The sequence below is a fragment of the Doryrhamphus excisus genome, unplaced genomic scaffold, assembly GCF_037039965.1.
Source record: "Doryrhamphus excisus strain RoL-2023G ecotype Guam unplaced genomic scaffold, RoL_Dexc_Guam_v1.1 HiC_scaffold_24, whole genome shotgun sequence".
Taxonomy (NCBI): domain Eukaryota; kingdom Metazoa; phylum Chordata; class Actinopteri; order Syngnathiformes; family Syngnathidae; genus Doryrhamphus; species Doryrhamphus excisus.
Window position 1 is genome coordinate 989,131 of NW_027621862.1, and position 18,424 is coordinate 1,007,554.

The 18,424-nt window shown below is 42.3% G+C and overlaps 1 protein-coding gene across 1 annotated transcript; it reads left to right on the top strand.

The window, feature by feature from the left end:
• Positions 1-353: 353 nt before the first annotated feature.
• LOC131109259 (testican-2) lies at positions 354-18,008 on the top strand. Its single transcript, XM_078788674.1, has 11 exons — positions 354-1,779; positions 1,875-2,206; positions 11,647-11,701; positions 13,580-13,694; positions 15,275-15,383; positions 15,457-15,571; positions 16,333-16,452; positions 16,771-16,989; positions 17,083-17,145; positions 17,217-17,354; positions 17,671-18,008. The coding sequence occupies exons 2-11, from the start codon at positions 1,979-1,981 to the stop codon at positions 17,811-17,813; spliced, it is 1,305 nt and encodes a 434-aa protein (XP_078644800.1). The 5' UTR covers positions 354-1,779; positions 1,875-1,978; the 3' UTR covers positions 17,814-18,008.
• Positions 18,009-18,424: the final 416 nt, after the last annotated feature.

Consider the following 18,424-nt stretch of genomic DNA (forward strand, 5'->3'; position numbering starts at 1 on the left):
AAGCTTTGGTTAACCGGCTGCAAATCGAATTATCGCTGAGGATGAAACAAAGCCTCCTCAAGCTCCCCATTGTAATTTCCATAGACTTTTTTTTTCCATATCAGATCACAAGATCTTGCGAGATTTCCCGTTCAGAAAAAAAAACTATCACAGGAATTTGGCTATTAAAATCAATAACAATAAATTTGATCATTTTGCCAGCCTCGATATATTTGCCATGTGCATGTGTGTCTGTTTTCCTCGTATTTCACCTCCAAACAGGCAGGACGACCGTTCACTCTGTGCATTGGTTTCATAGAACAACGGCATGTCTCTTTGTCTTGGTGGGTGGAGGCGGGACCGGTAGCATACACACAGTGTGCAGAAAGGTATGTAATTGATTTTTTTAATGTTAAAATCCTGTCTTGTATTGTAAACCGAGTGTCTCATCACACCCCTACTGTTAATAGAATAGATTAATTTTCAGTGTTAAATTCCATAGACATTTTTTTTGTACATCACTACAGCCTTCGGTTCTGTGAAAGCTGAAAAAAAGTACTTCAGAGTTGAAAAATGCACTCGTGGAGTACCTTTTTGCACATACTGAAAGAAAGACATTTGTCCGTACTGCTATGAGTAAGCAAGCACCGTGACATGGTAATCATCTGGCGATTGTTAGCTTCTATACTGTAGTTATGTTTCTCTCAGATGTGGCTACCCTGTCTGACGGAAATTCTTCATTTGAGGTACGTATAAAGAAAATACAGTGCAGCATCAGGAAGATGTATTTGTGGTATCGTACAATGGCTAAATCCTAAAGACGAGAATAGGAATGAAGGTGAGTCGTAATGAACAAATGGTGGGTGAAATTGAGCTCATTTCAGACTAAAATGAACCTCATTTACCACCCTCGGGGGGGGGGGGGTCTTTGGGTGCACTCTGTTGGACCATCTCCTTTTTTTTAACTGAAGTTAATTAGTTAAATTATCCTTGTGCATTCCATTCGAATTTACCGCTTAATTGAGTGTCTGATTTTTGCAGATTCAATTACAAACCACATTTCCAGTGAGTATTTACAAGAAAAAAGTGTTGGACTTTTGCCATATTATAGTAAATACATGACCATGAATGCAACTTCAAGGAAAATTGGCCATCTACAATCCTTATGTGAGCCATGAACACATACAGTATGTCTTTCAATGTTGTGTTCATTGTAAAGATATACAAACAGATAAAAGACGGAGCAAAGAATGCATATAATAGGATTTATAATATAATATAATAGATCCCCACAGCAAATCAATCTCCTCCATCCAACCCTGTCTCTCTCACACCAACGACCCTCATGTCCTCCTACCTGGCATCCTTCTCTCCTCTGGACATGTCCCAACCAGCTCAATCTGGCCTAAAGGACTTTATCTCCAAGGCTTCTTAACATGTAATGTCCCTCTGATGTACTCCTTCCTGATCCTATCCATCCTGGTCACTCCCAATGAGAACCCCAGAATCCTCATCTCTGCTACCTCCAGTTCTGCTTCCTGTGTTTGTTTTTATGCAGCTATGTGAAATCACTGCTCCCAGGAAGGAAGTACTAGTAACTTAAAAGTACCAAAATACTACTAAACACAAGTATGACATGTTATCATGAATGTACCTGAACCTTGCATGAATTACTACCTACCTACCACAGGGTTTATTTCTGGATTAGGAATGAATTGAGTGTGGGGGTTGGAAATTAGCGCCGCAGAGGAAGAGTTGAACAGGAAGTGGCACCCAAACAAAGCCTCATCCTTGGAGGAGGTAATAAAGACGGCAAGTCAGCAGAAATGAAGACGGCATGTAATCGCTCCTCCCCCTTTGTGGGCTTCTCCTCCTCCTTCCTGTTTTCTAATCAGAGCGGTGAGGCGGCAGCAGTCTTGCCCGAGTATCCTCCAGCATCAGCATCTACACAGCATCACCAGGACCAGGACCAGGAACGTGTCTCCAGTCCCCGAGCACCATGGTGGCGGCTGGTAGCTCCCTCACGGCCGCCTGCCTCTGCCTGCTGCTGGGCTCCTTCTCCCTGCAGTTGGATGCTGACAGAGTCGGGAAGGAGGCAGAGCATCAAGAGGAGAGGGGGGGAAGCGAGGCGGCAGCCAAAGGCGCCAATTTGATGGACCAGCGGTGGCTGTCGACCGTCTCGCAGTACAGCAGCAGCAAGAGCAAGCACTGGAATCGCTTCAGAGACGTGAGTGCCTTTTTCTTCACTCGTGTCCAGTTTGTGACACTTAATTGGAGTCTGGAGATGTAAACTGGAGTTTTTCTATCACTTTCTCTGCTTGTATAAGAAGGCGATTCATGTTTCAGACTGTACTTATTGATCAGCCATACATTGTATAGCGCACAATACACACAAACTTTTCTCCTCAAATGAAGTACAATAAGCTCGGACCATACTGTACCTGTACCTGTTGAGTTTGTCCCTCAGCATTTTGGGGGAAAATTCATCCCCGTAATCCCATGCTAGGTTGAAAGACCACTTTGATGGAGGTGTTTAATCAGATTTTAACCATGTATATGAGACAGATGGAGGACCCATTTTGATTTTTTTGTCATTGCGCATAAGCAGAGCATGGCGAAGTCACAGTAGATGACTTGTGATAAAACCCGTCAGAACCGGCCCAAGAATGAAACATTTTGTGTATTGACAAGCTCCGTAGTACTTCATAGAAACTCTATATTAAAACAGCAATTGTAAAACATGTGAAATCTTAATACTATATGGACAAAATAAAACAAAACCCAAACTGTATTATGGAAAGCAGGAAGTGAACAAATGTAACAGTTAGTGATTGTAAAAGTACCAGATGGAGGGGTAGGATTTAATAAGCTTTGCTTCTTCCTACTCCTTTTGGACATGTGGAACTTTTTTTTTGGGGGGGGGGGGCAGTTGTTGACTTTGTTTAATAACATTTTCAGCATTACACTTCCCATTGGAATATCGTTAATTTAGGGCCCTGCGATTTCCGGAATTGCTTAATAAAAATGAAATATACTGTTTAATGCAGAATCTTGCAGAAATTGACGTAACATCAGCAAAATTCTGTGATTTTTGGCAAGTATTTCTCCGGTGGACTCCTCCGTCATGGTGGAATCTCATCACAAAGACGAACCCGCCCAGTCTTGGAACTAAACATGTTGAAGCAGCGACTTGAAACACCGGGAAAAGTTGGTCAAGAAACTTTGAAAGCTAGTGAGGTTAGCTTAGTTTAGGCTGTATGAGTTTGTTTATATCGTCTTGTGTTTTACCGCTTGTTAAATGTAAACGACGATGCCTGTTGACGTCGTGCAAGTCCGATTATTATTCGTTTATTGTTGCTCCAAGCTCGTCTTAACCAAAAACGGCCACTTCCGCCTTTCAGAATAAGAGCGTTCTTTGCCACACATTGTGTAAACAAAATAAGGGTGTCATTAGAAAAGATTGTAGTACTTGCATTGGTTACTACATCTTCCCAAGCGGTTTGTTGAGTATTTTGTAGCGATGTGTGACAATTGGTCAATAAGGTATTGCAGCATTGAATGCTAGTATTTCTTTAACTGGCCTTTTATTGACTGTCACAAAAGTACACTCTATGCTGGTACTACTAATGTCATTTACTGTAGCCAGATTACTGTTATAATTTATTATTGGTTGATTAAGGTCATTTCATTATGACTTTGCAGTCTGCCACCACACACACACACACACACACACACACACAAACACATCTCCATCACCTGGCACGCATGGACGTCCTTGACACAGTATGAGGGTGATTAGCAAGGTACATCCGGGTATCATGTGGACTGCATTATTCTTCTTGGTAGAACAATGGCCTTGAAACAGGAGTTCAGAACATTCGTCGTGATCTGCCGTTCCTCATTTTTCCTCCTCCAAGGAAGCCTACCCCCCCCCCCCCTCTGTGGACAAACAACATCTCCACTCACGGCGGCAAGCCAACAAGGCTCTCTTTTCTTCTCCCGTTTCCGCCCGCCAATCACATCAAAGCGGGATCCGCTTTGAACTCGACTGAGTGCAACAAGCCGTGGTCTACAGATCCCGGGGAAAGCACGGGGAATACACACTTTGAACTCTTCCTCTCATGCGCTAATTTCCAATCCCCACGCTCCCGATTCATTCCTAATCCAGAAATAAACCCTGTGATATTTCCCCACAATGGCGCACTTTAATAAATCTTCCTATCCCGTAATTAAACTGGCTGTTTTGGGAGGGCGGGGGTTTGCTAACATGCTAACATGGATGCTATTTGGACTGACATAAGTGTGTTAGCATTGTCAGTGATAACAACTAATGATGAACTTGTAATGTTATTTTGGGGGATTTCATCAAGGTAACAAATGCTGAAGCTCAGAGCACTATTCTCCTTCACCTCATGCATATTGAGGATGTGGATTTTATCTGCAGTGATGCGTTTAGGCCTTAAAAGCCACTCGTCACTCCTAATAAATGCATCCATCACTTGAGGCAATCAAAGTCGTGGAGTTGGCCTCCGATGAACGGTGCATTGTTGGTCTCGAAGCGAACGGCCGCAGACTGAACGCATGCATGTGAACGCACCGGAATGCAAAGTGGACGGAACCGTTTCTGGAAGACGCAATTTGCAGGATACGTGCATGCTAATAGCTTAGCTTAGCTTGTGAACTGAGCCGTAGTTCAGCTGTGTCAGCTGGTCAGAGGGGGGTTCAATATAGGGGTTCCGTTTTCTTGCTGCCCTCAGTCTCCTCTTGGATACAGATCATAAATACGGGAGCCCCCAATTGATGATGCTGGGTTTGTTTGTTTTTCTCTGCACCCATTCGATATCGAGCAAAGTATCCAACACAAGACGATGTAAGCTCACGTTGAGCTTTTATGTTTCTGTACATCTCGTGTTTCCAGTGGGGTATTTTGTCTGGAGCTCATGTTGTATTCAGCAGCAGCCCTGCATAAGCTTCAAGCCCCCCCGCCCCCCCTGAGACAGCCGAAGATCTGCTTTACCTCTTTCCGCATCATTGTTTTGCAAACCAGAGGGCGACCGAGCTGTGCAATCTTCATCGTTCCAGGGTTCTGCTCGGCTCAGCAGCAGTAAGCTAGCAGCCGGCAGAAATCCACTTTTCCTCCTCTTCCTCATCCCTTTCTCTACATCCTTACCCGTCGTCCTCCTCCTCTTGTCCAATTACTGCATCTCTCGGCGCGTTCAGCCGTGATACACCTGTACAAGCGACATTTAATGTGATCCCGTTCAAGCGCGGCATCACAAATTGTGCCTTCATTATGCAGTATTAATGCTTGTAGTTTTACTTTCATGATATGTTTATTATTGTGCTTGTACTGCTTGTACTCACTTTATCTTCTTTAGCTCCGTGGGAGTTCACTCAGGAGGGTGCAAAACCCTGCCGAGGCCAAACAATCCTAATTTGAATAATCACCCCGAACTAGGCACCCATGAGTATCCCTGAACTTAAAGATGCAATAATTATTCGCAGAGAAAGTAATGAAAATATTTTGTAAAAATCAAATTTAAAAAATTCTACATTTAATCATGTAACATTTGTATATTTTATTATATATAAATGATTGTGTAAATTCTAACTATAATACTGCAGACATTTTGAAACCTGCCTGCAAAGTGACATCTACTACTAAAAAGTACTTCTACTAATGATAATAATAATAATAGTGCAAATGCGAATAATATATATAAAAAATCCAAAAATTATAGCTAATATATTTTGTAGTATTCATCTAGTTTATTTTATAGTAATCATTTCTATAATAGTGTAAAATATTCTAAAACTAGTGAAAAGAATAAACTGATTTATTAATTCATCTATTACCTTTTTTAAGCTAGCAACTTTTGAAATAGTAACATCAAAACCGAATATCCCACCCCAGTTTAAAAACCACTGGTATAATCAAAAGCGAAGAACGGTGTTGACTCTGCAGGTGTACCTAATGTTGTGACCGGTGTTCCCGTCCAGCCTGTGCATCTTCCGAGTGCATTTGAGCAGTAAAAAGGAAGACCGTTTCAACGCTGCCAGGCAGTCTGCTCATCTCCGTCTCAGCAAGCGGGACCAATGCCCTTCAGTGTGCGTTTAAACGCTCCCATGCTGCATTGCAGGACCGCCAAGCAACACGCGCTCCCTTCGCCTGCGGGCCTTCGATCTGCACGCAGACGATCGATTTTGGATCCAGCTCCTGTGGTGACTTTAATCCCGTAATACCGTAACGTTTTGTTGCAATCGAGTCTTATTATTGATTTTGACAAGACGGGTGCGCATGTGATGTGTGCGTGATTGTATTCACACAACACTGTGGTGGTGACGCCGAGAGTCCCTGTGGACATGGAGGAGGGTCGGTTGTGGGGGGGGCTTTGCCGTCTTAATAGCGGCGAACGGTCCCAGCAGCATCTGGATGGTCAGGCTCCATTAGGCTCCCTTCGCCGCTTTACAGCCTCGTTGACAAATGCTGGAACAGGTGCCGGGTGTGATATGAATCACAAAAAGCAGCCCCGTGAATATTATATTGGTATTTGTGTTACCAGTGCCCCCCCCCCCCCCCCCCCCCCCCCCCCCCCGGCTCCATCCTCCTGGCCCCGGCCTGAGCTGAACAGTGTCAGCTTTGTAACCTTGGCCAAGGTCTAAGCAGGCAGGCGTCCTTGCTGTCACACTGCTGCCCGTGCAAGATAAGCGCTCCCGATTCTCACTCTCGCTCGCTGTGGCGGCCCCGTCGAAAGAACGCACGCAAATATTAACATAGCATTAGCCTTTCCACGGTCATATAACACCTAAAATTGCATTACCAAGCTGCCATGTGCATGCCAGATCAACAGGTGGCGCTGTAACTGCAGACAGTTGGTGCTTTTTAGCGAATCGGAAGCCTGAAGAAAGTCATTTCCGGAAAAGACACAAAACAAATGGAAGAAATGGAGAATTATATGCGTCGTCTTCAATTTATGGCGCTTTAATGTTAACTTAATGGAATAATAACTTCAATAAAAACAAACATTTTTTTTACATTTTGGGAGAAAAAATGCTGACAAAAACAAGCACTGTCCTGCACTGGTGTGCACTATATCATCTTTTGTCAAATGATTAAACATTTTAATCAAATGAATCAGTTTTCAAATGAATTAATTATGATTAATCATAGTAAATATGTGTTTTTTTCGGCTTTTCCCGCCACAGCAAATCAATCTCCTCCATCCTACCCTGTCTCTCTCACACCCAACTACCCTCATGTCCTCCTTCACTACATCCATAAACCTCCTCTTTGGTCTTCCTCTACGCCTCCTACCTGGCAGCATCCTTCTACCAATATATTGACTATCTCTCCTCTGGACATGTCCCAACCATCTCAGTCTGGTCTAAAGGACTTTATATCCAAGACCTCTAACATGTAACGTCCCTCTGATGTAATTCTTCCTGATCCTATCCATCCTGGTCACTCCCAATAAGAACCTCAGCATAGCAAATATGTGTGAAATATGCAAATGTTCACTATTCTATGAATAGAAAGTTAAATGAACATCAAATGTTAGCATTACAGCAGCAAACATTTAATTTAATTTAATTTAATTTAAGCGGAAAGATAACACCTATATCTGGAAATCTATTTGTGTGAGGTATGAGCTGATACCGATATGTGTAACATGACATATCTCCTGTGGTGGAATGAACACGTGTTTTTAAAATATCATTTTTCATGATCAGGAAAAATCTAAATTTTTATGCTGATATCATGCCGATAATTATTGGACATCCCTACTTTTTAAAATCGCCATTAACTTGAAATATTCAACATGATTTAGTAATGTGAGTGTGAATGGTTGTTTGTCTATATGTGCCCTGTGATTGGCTGGCCACCAGTCCAGTGTCTGTGAAGATGTTTTGTTAGTTGGAGATACATACTTTATATCATATTTATCAATTATCATTGTGTTGACTATGTCATATAAAACCATCCCGAAGTGAAAGTCAGCCACTAATCCATGCATCAAACTGCCTTTTAGGCCCCTCCCTCCTGTAAACGATTCATTACGTTGCATCACAATGCGGTCAAAGCAGACAGGTATACAGCAGGTGTGTGTGTGTGTGTGTGTGTAGCGTGAGATGTATTTAGCAGAGAGAAACCATGCCATACTTTTTTACTGGATAATGAAAGTCACACAGTAGAGGCTTAGTATTGATGTCTTATACAGTGAAGAAAATAAGTATTTGAACACCCTGCTATTTTGCTATTTCTCCCACTTAGAAATCATGGAGGGGTCTGAAATTTTCATCGTAGGTGCATGTCCACTGTGAGAGAGATAAACTAAAAAGAAAAATCCAGAAATCACAATGCATGATTTTTTAACAATTTATTTGTGTGATACAGCTGCAAATAAGTATTTGAACACCTGTGTATCATCTAGAATTCTGACCCTGAAAGACCTGTTAGTCTGCCCATTAGAAGTCCACCTGCACTCCATGTATCATCCTGAATCAGATGCACCTGTTTGAGGTCGTTAGCTGCATAAAGACACCTGTCCACCCCATACAATCAGTAAGACTTTAACTTGTAACATGGCGAAGACCAAAGAGCTGTCCAAAGACACCAGAGACAAAATTGTACACCTCCACAAGGCTGGAAAGGGCTACGGAGCAATTACCAAGCAGCTTGGTGAAAAAAGGTCCACTGTTGGAGCTATCATTAGAAAATGGAAGAAGCTAAACATGACGGTCAATCTCAATCGGAGTGGAGCCCCATGCAAGATATCACCTCGTGGGGTCTCAATGATTCTAAGAAAGGTGAGGAATCAGCCCAGAACTACAGGACAGGACTTGGTCAATGACCTGAAAAGAGCTGGGACCACCGTTTCCAAGGTTACTGTAGGTAATACACTAAGACGTCATGATGTGAAATCATGCATGGCACGAAAGGTTCCCCTGCTTAAACCAGCACATGTCAAGGCCCGTCTTAAGTTTGCATATGACCATTTGGATGATACAGAGGAGTCATGGGAGAAAGTTTTATGGTCAGATGAGACCAAAATAGAACTTTTTGGTCATAATTCCAATAAGCGTGTTTGGAGGAAGAAGAATGAAGAGTACAATCCGAAGAACACCATCCCTACTGTGAAGCATGGGGGTGGTAGCATCATGCTTTGGGGGTGTTTTTCTGCACATGGGACAGGACGAGTGCACTGCATTAAAGAGAGGATGACTGGGGCCGTGTATTGTGAGATTTTGGGGAACAACCTCCTTCCCTCTGTCAGAGCATTGAAGATGGGTCGTGGCTGGGTCTTCCAACACGACAACGACCCGAAGCACACAGCCAGGAAAACCAAGGAGTGGCTCCGTAAGAAGCATATCAAGGTTCTAGCATGGCCCAGCCAGTCTCCAGACCTGAACCCAATCGAAAATCTTTGGAGGGAGCTCAAACTCCGTGTTTCTCAGCGACAGCCCAGAAACCTGACTGATCTAGAGAAGATCTGTGTGGAGGAGTGGGCCAAGATCCCTCCTGCAGTGTGTGCAAACCTGGTGAAAAACTACAGGAAACGTTTGACCTCTGTAATAGCAAACAAAGGCTACTGTACCAAATATTAACATTCATTTTCTCAGGTGTTCAAATACTTATTAGCAGCTGTATCACACAAATAAATTGTTAAAAAATCATGCATTGTGATTTCTGGATTTTTCTTTTTAGTTTATCTCTCTCACAGTGGACATGCACCTACGATGAAAATTTCAGACCCCTCCATGATTTCTAAGTGGGAGAAATAGCAAAATAGCAGGGTGTTCAAATACTTATTTTCTTCACTGTATGTCCTTGGACTCCAGCCAGCGCTGTAAAAGAGGACCAGAGAGAAGCTGCCGTCCCCTCTGTTCACTCAAGGTTGGATTTTACAAGAGTTATAGTGGCCTGTCTTCATGTTACACTTGGTCAACAGCAGAATTTACATACAATTAACATGGAGCCCTAAGTAAAAAAAAATTGTGTTAGTTGATCTTGTTTATTTTTCATGTTAATCCAACTCAAAATAGGTGAGCTAACAAAATATGACTGAGACGGTTCTATCCAAATCCAGGTAACACATTAATTTCATTAACACAGACTAAGGAACGCACGGTGGATGAGTGGTTAGCGTGCAGGCCACACACCTTGGAGACCCGCGTTCGATTCCACCCTAGGTCATCTATTTGTGGAGTTTGCGCGTTCTCCGGGTACTCCGGTTTCCTCCCACATTCCAAAAACATGCTAGGTTAATTAGCCACTCCAAATTGTCCATAGGTATGAATGTGAGTGTGAATGGTTGTTTGTCTATATGTGCCCTGGGATTGGCTGGCCACCAGTCCAGTCCTCCTCTTGCCCCGAAGACAGCTGGGATAGGCTCCAGCACACCCAAAAACTGAATGCTCTGAGATTGAGAATGCCCTTTTTGTGACTTAAAACTTCAAAATATCGTGACACACTTTGTCTCATATTTCCTCATATTTGTGTGCATTATTAGTGCCTTTATTCTGATAATAATTTATTTTCCAGGAAATAGTTTTTTTTCATTTCTAAAATGATTGTACTTTTATAAAAAAAATTAATTTGATCTAAAAATTTTAATTTAAAAATATTAATTTTAAATGTAAAATACAAAGTTTATTTTGACACTTTTTTGCACACATTTTTTCTTGTACAATTGATTTTTTTTCTTACTTTAAAAATATTCCTAAAAATATGCTTGTCAGGGCGGCACGGTGGTCTAGTGGTTAGTGCACAGAACTCACAGCGAGGAGACCCTCAGGATGAGGATAAGCAGTAGAAAATGAATGAATGAAAACTTGTTTACCTGTTTTTTTTAACATTAGTAGAGCCCCCAGACATGAAATAGCACCCCTATAGTCACTTTTACACTTGTATTACCCGGTATAGTAATAAAATAAGACAAATGACTTGTTTGATGTGGGTTGATGTCAAGTTAGAGTTTTAGCTTGGCGTGGGTTCATACCCTTGTGTAGGTTTCCTCCCACATTCCAAAAACATGCTAGGTTAATTAGCCACTCCAAATTGTCCATAGGTATGAATGTGAGTGTGAATGGTTGTTTGTCTATATGTGCCCTGGGATTGGCTGGCCACCAGTCCAGGGTGTACCCCGCCTCTCGCCTGAAGACAGCTGGGATAGGCTCCAGCACCCCCGCGACCTTCGTGAGGAAAAGCAGTAGAAAATGAATGAATGAATGAATATGCTTGTCACACAATTTCTTGTTTTTAAGCTTTATTTTATTTTTTTTACCAGGTGAGTCAGTTAAAAAGCAAACCATCGCTGATGACATAATCATGACTTACCATCCGTGACCTTTTGTATGAAATCCTCCAGCTTCGAGTAGTAGTAGTAGTAGTAGCGGCGTTTATCTGTTTGAATGTTTAGCAGGCATGTTTGTCCTCCTCGTATGTGATCACACTACCTTATTAATAGGCCTTCATCATCCTCGCCGAGTGTCGTCCCCTGAGAGCGTTGCAGTGGAGGCGAGCCATCTCATTAATTCCTCTCTAACGGCCACCATAACTGCTGTAAATCATTCCTCAGCCTTCATGAAAGTGTTATTTTGTCTCTAATCATGCTTCTGTTTTTCTCTCTCTCTCTCTCGAAACTCTGGGGGCCATCGCCGTGACAGGAGGTTGAGGACGACTACATCAAAAATGCGGAGGAAAGCGCTGCTTCTGATGAAAGTAAGATTTACAGCGCGTCATAAAAATATAATTATAATGTAACCCAATAATGGTAAAAGTGAAGACGAGCGCTGGGAAAGACTTCCTCGTTCGGTCACATCCGTAAGTGTGAAAAGCCGACTATAATTGCCTTTGTTGCCAAGAGCTCAGCTCCCAACTCCCACCAGGTGTCTTTTACCTCCATGGGGGCTGCTCCTCGCTCCCTTGGATTAAGCTGTGCACGAGGACGGGAAAATTATCCGAGAAGTTTAACACTTTTCCATGGAGAATTCCTACTTTTAGTGTGCAACTATTAGCGTGCCCAATTATAGGTCCACGATTCATGTGTACTATTTTATAGGTAACTATTAGTGTGCACTATTATATGTAGAGTAGATGCATAATTATAGGGTAACTATTAGTATGCATCATTACGTATTATGTATTAATGAGTTAACTAATTAATTAGGCAACCATCAGTGTTGCCAACTTTGGCACTAAATCAGGCAACATTATCAAACCCTATTGGCGACATTTTCTCAAAAGCGACAAATCATTGGAGAGCACTGCTGAGAGCCCCCCCCCCTCCCCCAAAAAAAGCCTTCAGTGCACAGTCAGCTGCCGCGGCACATTGACAGCATAGTGGAGCTCTACGCATCCGCTAAAACGTAAATATTTATAAATCTTCACTGAATTACTACTTGGCTGCGCGGCGGCCGAGTGGTTAGCACGCAGGCCTCGCAGCTAGGTGACCCGAGTTTGCATGTTCTCCCCGTGCATGCGTACGTTTTGTCCGGGTACTCCGGTTTCCTCCCACATTCCTAAAACATTCCAAATTGTCCATAGGTATGAATGTGAGTGTGAATGGTTGTTTGTTTATATGTGCCCTGGGATTGGCTGGCCACCAGTCTGAAGACAGCTGGGATAGGCTCCAGCACCCCCGCAAGCGGTAGAAAATGAATGAATGAAAACTTGTTTACCTGTTTTTTTTAACATTACTAGAGCCCCCCAGACATGAAATAGCACCCCTATAGTCACTTTTACACTTGTATTACCCAGTATAGTAATAAAATAAGAAGTTAGAGTTTTAGCTTGGCGTGGGTTAATACCCTTGTGTAGGTTTCCTCCCACATTCCAAAAACATGCTAGGCTAATTAGCGACTCCAAATTGTCCATAGGTATGAATGTGAGTGTGAATGGTTGTTTGTCTATATGTGCCCTGGGATTGGCTGGCCACCAGTCCAGGGTGTACCCCACCTCTCGCCTGAAGACAGCTGGGATAGGCTCCAGCACCCTATGCGACCCTTGTGAGGATAAGCGGTAGAAAATGAATGAATGAATAAATATTTATGCCTTTTTACTCCAGCATTTGTTAGGTCACATGTAAATAATATGCAAATTAGCCATTGATCTTGGTCAGCCAATAGCTACTTTTCGTACTGAGGAGTTAGCAACAGTGTGCACAATTATGCAAGTATTTGTTTGCCACTATTCATGTGTAGCTATAATAATACGGCAACTATTAATTACTATTGTGGACAATTTGGATTCTTCCTTTTTCAGCTCATAAAATACTGTGGTATTTTGTATTTTGATGTATTTATTCCCAATAATGGGCCTCTTTTTTGTGGGGGGAAAAAAAAATGGGTCGAACAGTTTTTGCATCATCCTGCAAATGAAAAGCGCCCTATTATTCAAAAGGGACTTTTTAATGATGTTATTGTCACTACAGCATATTTATGAGCACAAAACGTGAGCACGTCTGTGCTCTACTTTTAAGAGAAGAGGCTCCACGAAGGAAAACGTTCCTTCCTCATGGACATCTCCGTGCATGCCCACCGCTTCATAGCGTTGTGGAAAAACTAGCGTTCTCCCTTTTGTGTTGTTTTGACCTTGCAGACGCGGACTCCACCAAGGACCTGTGTCAGAACGTCAAGTGCAGTCGCCAGAAGGTGTGCGTGGCTCAGGGCTCCCAGAGGGCCGTGTGTGTCAGTCGCAAGAAATTGGAGCACAGGTACGGCTATCCAATTAGTGATGCGGCGCCTGCACGGCTATTAGTGAAAATCTAACGTAGCACTGCTTGTCGCCCGTGGAGAAGATCTCCCTGAAAAGCTACCGATGACACTCATCCCTCCAGGCATGAGGGATATCATTATACACACAAAAAGCCACGAGTCGCCTTAATGGACGCCGATAATGTGGCCACAAAGCAAATGGCCCGCACAGGAAGCGGCGGCAACCTTGGCGGCAGCTTCCTCCACAAAGCCTTGGCTAGCTTAGCCCGTGTGAAGAGAATTAATGGAGTGAATCATCGCTAGTCTTTCCCGCAGTCCCGCTTGTACATCATTGTCAGGAGAAGGAAAAAAAAAAGTGGATAGATGAAAGCCAAGAGAGCTGGATGAAGAGCATGGTTGATTGACACCCGGAGATACAGGGTCGCTGTTTTATTACCATATATACATATATATAATATATATATAACATAAAGGCTCTAATTATCGCTGGGGTGTTTATTTAAGAGGCCCTGACCGACTTACATATGTGATATCCATGGTTATTAAATTATAAATAAATACCAAAAAAATCAAAGCTACAATATAAATATCCACAAAATAAAAATCTTGTAAATAAGTGAAAAAAAATTAATAATAATGATACATTTTTATTTGTATAGCGCTTTTCAGAGTACTCAAAGACACTTTACAGTCGAGAAAAAAAATAGAGTTGAGTAAAAACAGAGTAAACGATGCATTAAAATACAATATCCAAATAATAAGTCATAAATTACAGATAACATTTTAAATAACCACACAGTTTAAACACAATAACTCTATATTCTACCGCTTTTTTCCTCACGAGGGTCGCGGGGGGTGCTGGAGCCTATCCCAGCTGTCTTCGGGCGAGAGGGCGGGGTACACCCTGGACTGGTGGCCAGCCAATCACAGGGCACATATAGACAAACAACCATTCACACTCACATTCATACCTATGGACAATTTGGAGTGGCTAATTAACCTAGCATGTTTTTGGAATGTGGGAGGAAACCGGAGTACCCGGAGAAAACCCACGCATGCACGGGGAGAACATGCAAACTCCACAGAGAGATGGCCGAGGGTGGGAATTGAACCCTGGTCTCCTAGCTGTGAGGTCTGCGCGCTAACCACTAGACTGCCGTGCCTCCATAATAACTCTATATATTATTCTTTATTATTATATATTCAATTTTAATAATTAAAATAATAACTACTTTTAATTAGGGTTGTTAAATTTTTCTCAAATTAATTAAATTTTTCAAATTAATTAATCATGATTAATCCCCATTTGCAATTATGTGTGAAATAGGCCCTTTTTTACTGTATTTTATGACCTGTACTGTATTTTTACGACCTGCATGTTTTCCATGTGCATGCATTAGTTTTCTCAAAAACATGCTAAGTTAATTAGCGACTCCAAATTGTCCATAGGTATGAATGTGGGTGCGTTGACATTGATTGGAGCAATTATAGTGTTACATTTAAAAAAAGTCCAAAAATCCATGTTCCATCATCACAACAGTTGGTGAACATGTTGTCACGAGTCTTTTCCACCTTGTAGGGCCCAGCAGCGAGAGCAGCTGGGGGGCGGCGACACCACCTGCCCCCCTTGTCCTCCCGCCGCCTCCAGCCCCGTGTGCGGCTCAGACGGCCACAACTACGCCTCAAAGGTCAAAGAGCAAACCCACTCAGAAAAAAAAGTATTTTTTCCTGCCTTGAAAGATATTTGGCATCTTTTTGCAGTGCAAGCTGCAGCATCAGGCCTGCCTCACGGGGAAAGCCTTGACGGTCATGTGCACCGGATTCTGCCCCTGCGTCGCCGCCCACGTTACCTCCACCAAGGAAGACGCCAAACATGGCAAGAGCCCAGTTTTTTTTTTGTTGTTTTTTTTGCTTTACTCTCAGCTAAATGTCACCCTTGAGACTGTGTGTAATTAATTATTTAGAGTGTTCACATCATCCATCCTTGAAGCCAAACAGTATCGATTGTACACTTTGTCTAAATGCCAATCAATCAATCAGAGGACAAAAACTAAGTGTACTTTCTCCATTTCATCAGCGTCATCACAATTAAAGCGCTGAAGAATAGACTGCATGGAGTCATCGCTGTTGGGCAAACTTGGACAAAACATTAGGGACACCAGCATCGTCTCATCAGATCCAATATTCACATATTTATGTTTGTGGCTATATTTTGCTGGTGTGTAGTATTTCATTGCGTACTCGGAAATATTTCACCTTATTTTAACCAACTCCCCTTCCTTCTTGTCCTTATTATTACAATAAAGTAGAATAATTGAATCACATTTTTATTATAAAATTATGAATATTATTAAATATATATGATAAAATATAATATAAAATAATAGCCCGCAACCCGTGTGAGGATAAGAATTAAATTAAATTAAATTAAATTAAATTAAATTAAATTAAATTAAATTAAATATAAAATACAATAAAAAAATAAATTTAAAATAAAATAAAATAAATTTAAATAAAATAAATTCAAAATAAAATAAAATAAATTTAAATAAAATAAATTTAAATAAATTTAAATAAAATAAAAATTATAGTGAAGTGAGCAAATGTTTTTCAATATTTCCCCCTGTTCCCAATCAGAGAGCTGCACTGGTCAGGACCTGGCCGACTTGGGGGACCGTCTTCGAGATTGGTTCCAGCTCCTGCACGGAAACGCAAAGCAGAATAACTCCAGCAAACTGGGCGCTCGCACCACCTCAGGTTGATATCGTGATTGCATTGCAGTTTGACTATTCCGCCATCTTTGTTTACACATTTTGCCTACCTCCGTTGTCTCTCTGGCAACAGAGTTGCAGGGGCGTACTTAGTCGTTTGGGTTAATTAAGACTAAAAGAGTAATATGTACTAGAAATTTAACAAATAAAAAAGAAATTAACGTTTTTTGTGAGACATTTAAATGATTTTATTCTGTTAATAGTTATTTTTAGCTAAAAATCTAAAAAATATTCTCCTCAGCGGGGGAGTACTGTCGTATCCCTCAATGTGTCACCTCTCACAAAAGAGTAACCATCTCTGCAGCGTTGGATAAGAGCCTGCTAGCCAGCTGCAAGGACTCCATCGGCTGGATGTTCCTCAAGCTGGACGCCGACGCCAACCTCCGACTGGATCAAAGCGAACTGGCGGCCATCAACCTGGACAAGTACGAAGTGTGCATACGCGCCTTCTTCAACTCCTGCGACAGCTACAAGGACGGCGAGGTCTCCATGGCCGAGTGGTGCCTCTGCTTCTGGAGGGAAAGTGAGTCAAAGCCGTGGACTTACGCCAACGTTTAGGTAGAGATGTGTGCAGAAAATGGCTTCTTTGCATACATTTTGTATTTCCTTATCACAGAACCTCCATGCCTCGCTGAGCTGGAAAGGATCCAAATGCAGGATATGTCGAAAAAGAAGCATGGTATACACGTTATTATTTTCATATTACTGCTATTTATTGTACTTCCTGACCGTGTGTGCGTGTGTGCGAAGGGATGCACGTCCCCAGCTGCGACGAGGACGGCTACTACAGGGAGCTGCAGTGCGACCAAATTGCAGGGGAGTGCTGGTGCGTGGACAGTCAGGGCGGCGAGGTGATGGCCACCAGGATCCGTGGCAAGCCAGACTGCGGTAGGTACAGCAAGGGACCAGCGATGGTTGGTTCGATTCCTGATTTGAGCTCAAACTACCGTTTCATTCTACATTGTAGCATATTTCCACAGCATTTCAGTCCAGCTTCAGCTCATTTTAAATTTAGATTTTCTGACCTTTTCGAAGCGTTTCAGTTTTGCTTCAGCTTTTCAGTATTCAAACAGTTTTACTGTTAATGTTTTCCATACATTCTGAATACATACACTAATTTAATAATGGATCCTGATCATGTACAGGCCAATAGTGCGATAGCAGCATAGAATAGATACACGTCCTTGTGGCTGTTTCTTCCTAGATCAAGTGTTGGGATACTCTGGTGACTTTGGGAGCGGAGTGGGCTGGGAGGACGACGAGGAGGAAGAAGAAGACGAGGCAGGGGACCACGGTGCCGAGGCAGAGGAGGAAGAGGAAGTTGACGACGGAGGGTATATCTGGTAGAGATCCCAAACTGAGATCCCAGTTGGAGCCTCTGACCTCGTTCAGGGATCGGGCTCCCAAGGCGGCGTTCCGATGAGGTGACTGGAAGTTTTTCTCTTTTGTTGTAAAAGCTCTAAAGCGCTACACCGTCGCGGAAACACAACTTGCAGTGGCCATTTTTGCTTCATAATTAAACATGGTGCTTTGAAAACGAAATAGGTTGAATATTGTTTGACTTACGGAGTCCAATCGTAGTGGTTCTTTAGCTTCGGAAGATAATCGTGTATTTCAGCTACAGTGTACGTCGTACTTCAGGTTCAGACTATGTTGTCCTTCTAAAGGAACATGGCTGTCCATGTATGCTATTTGTGGTGTTGCATGTTCTAGTGAAGCTAAGAATGTACCTTCTAGGCTGAGCGCTTTAATAAACTTGTTTTTTAAAAAAAAAAACAAAACAAAAAAAACATGGAAGCCAGCGCCGCCTCTGGTCATTGCTTTTAATTCACATCTCATCTTTTTCTGGCCAAGAAAAACCAACACTAAGGCGTTTGTAGCCCAAAAAAAAAAAATTTGTATTCTGGCATCTGAACACAACACGCACCTTTGACCTGCTGTGTTGTTTAAGTGCAGCT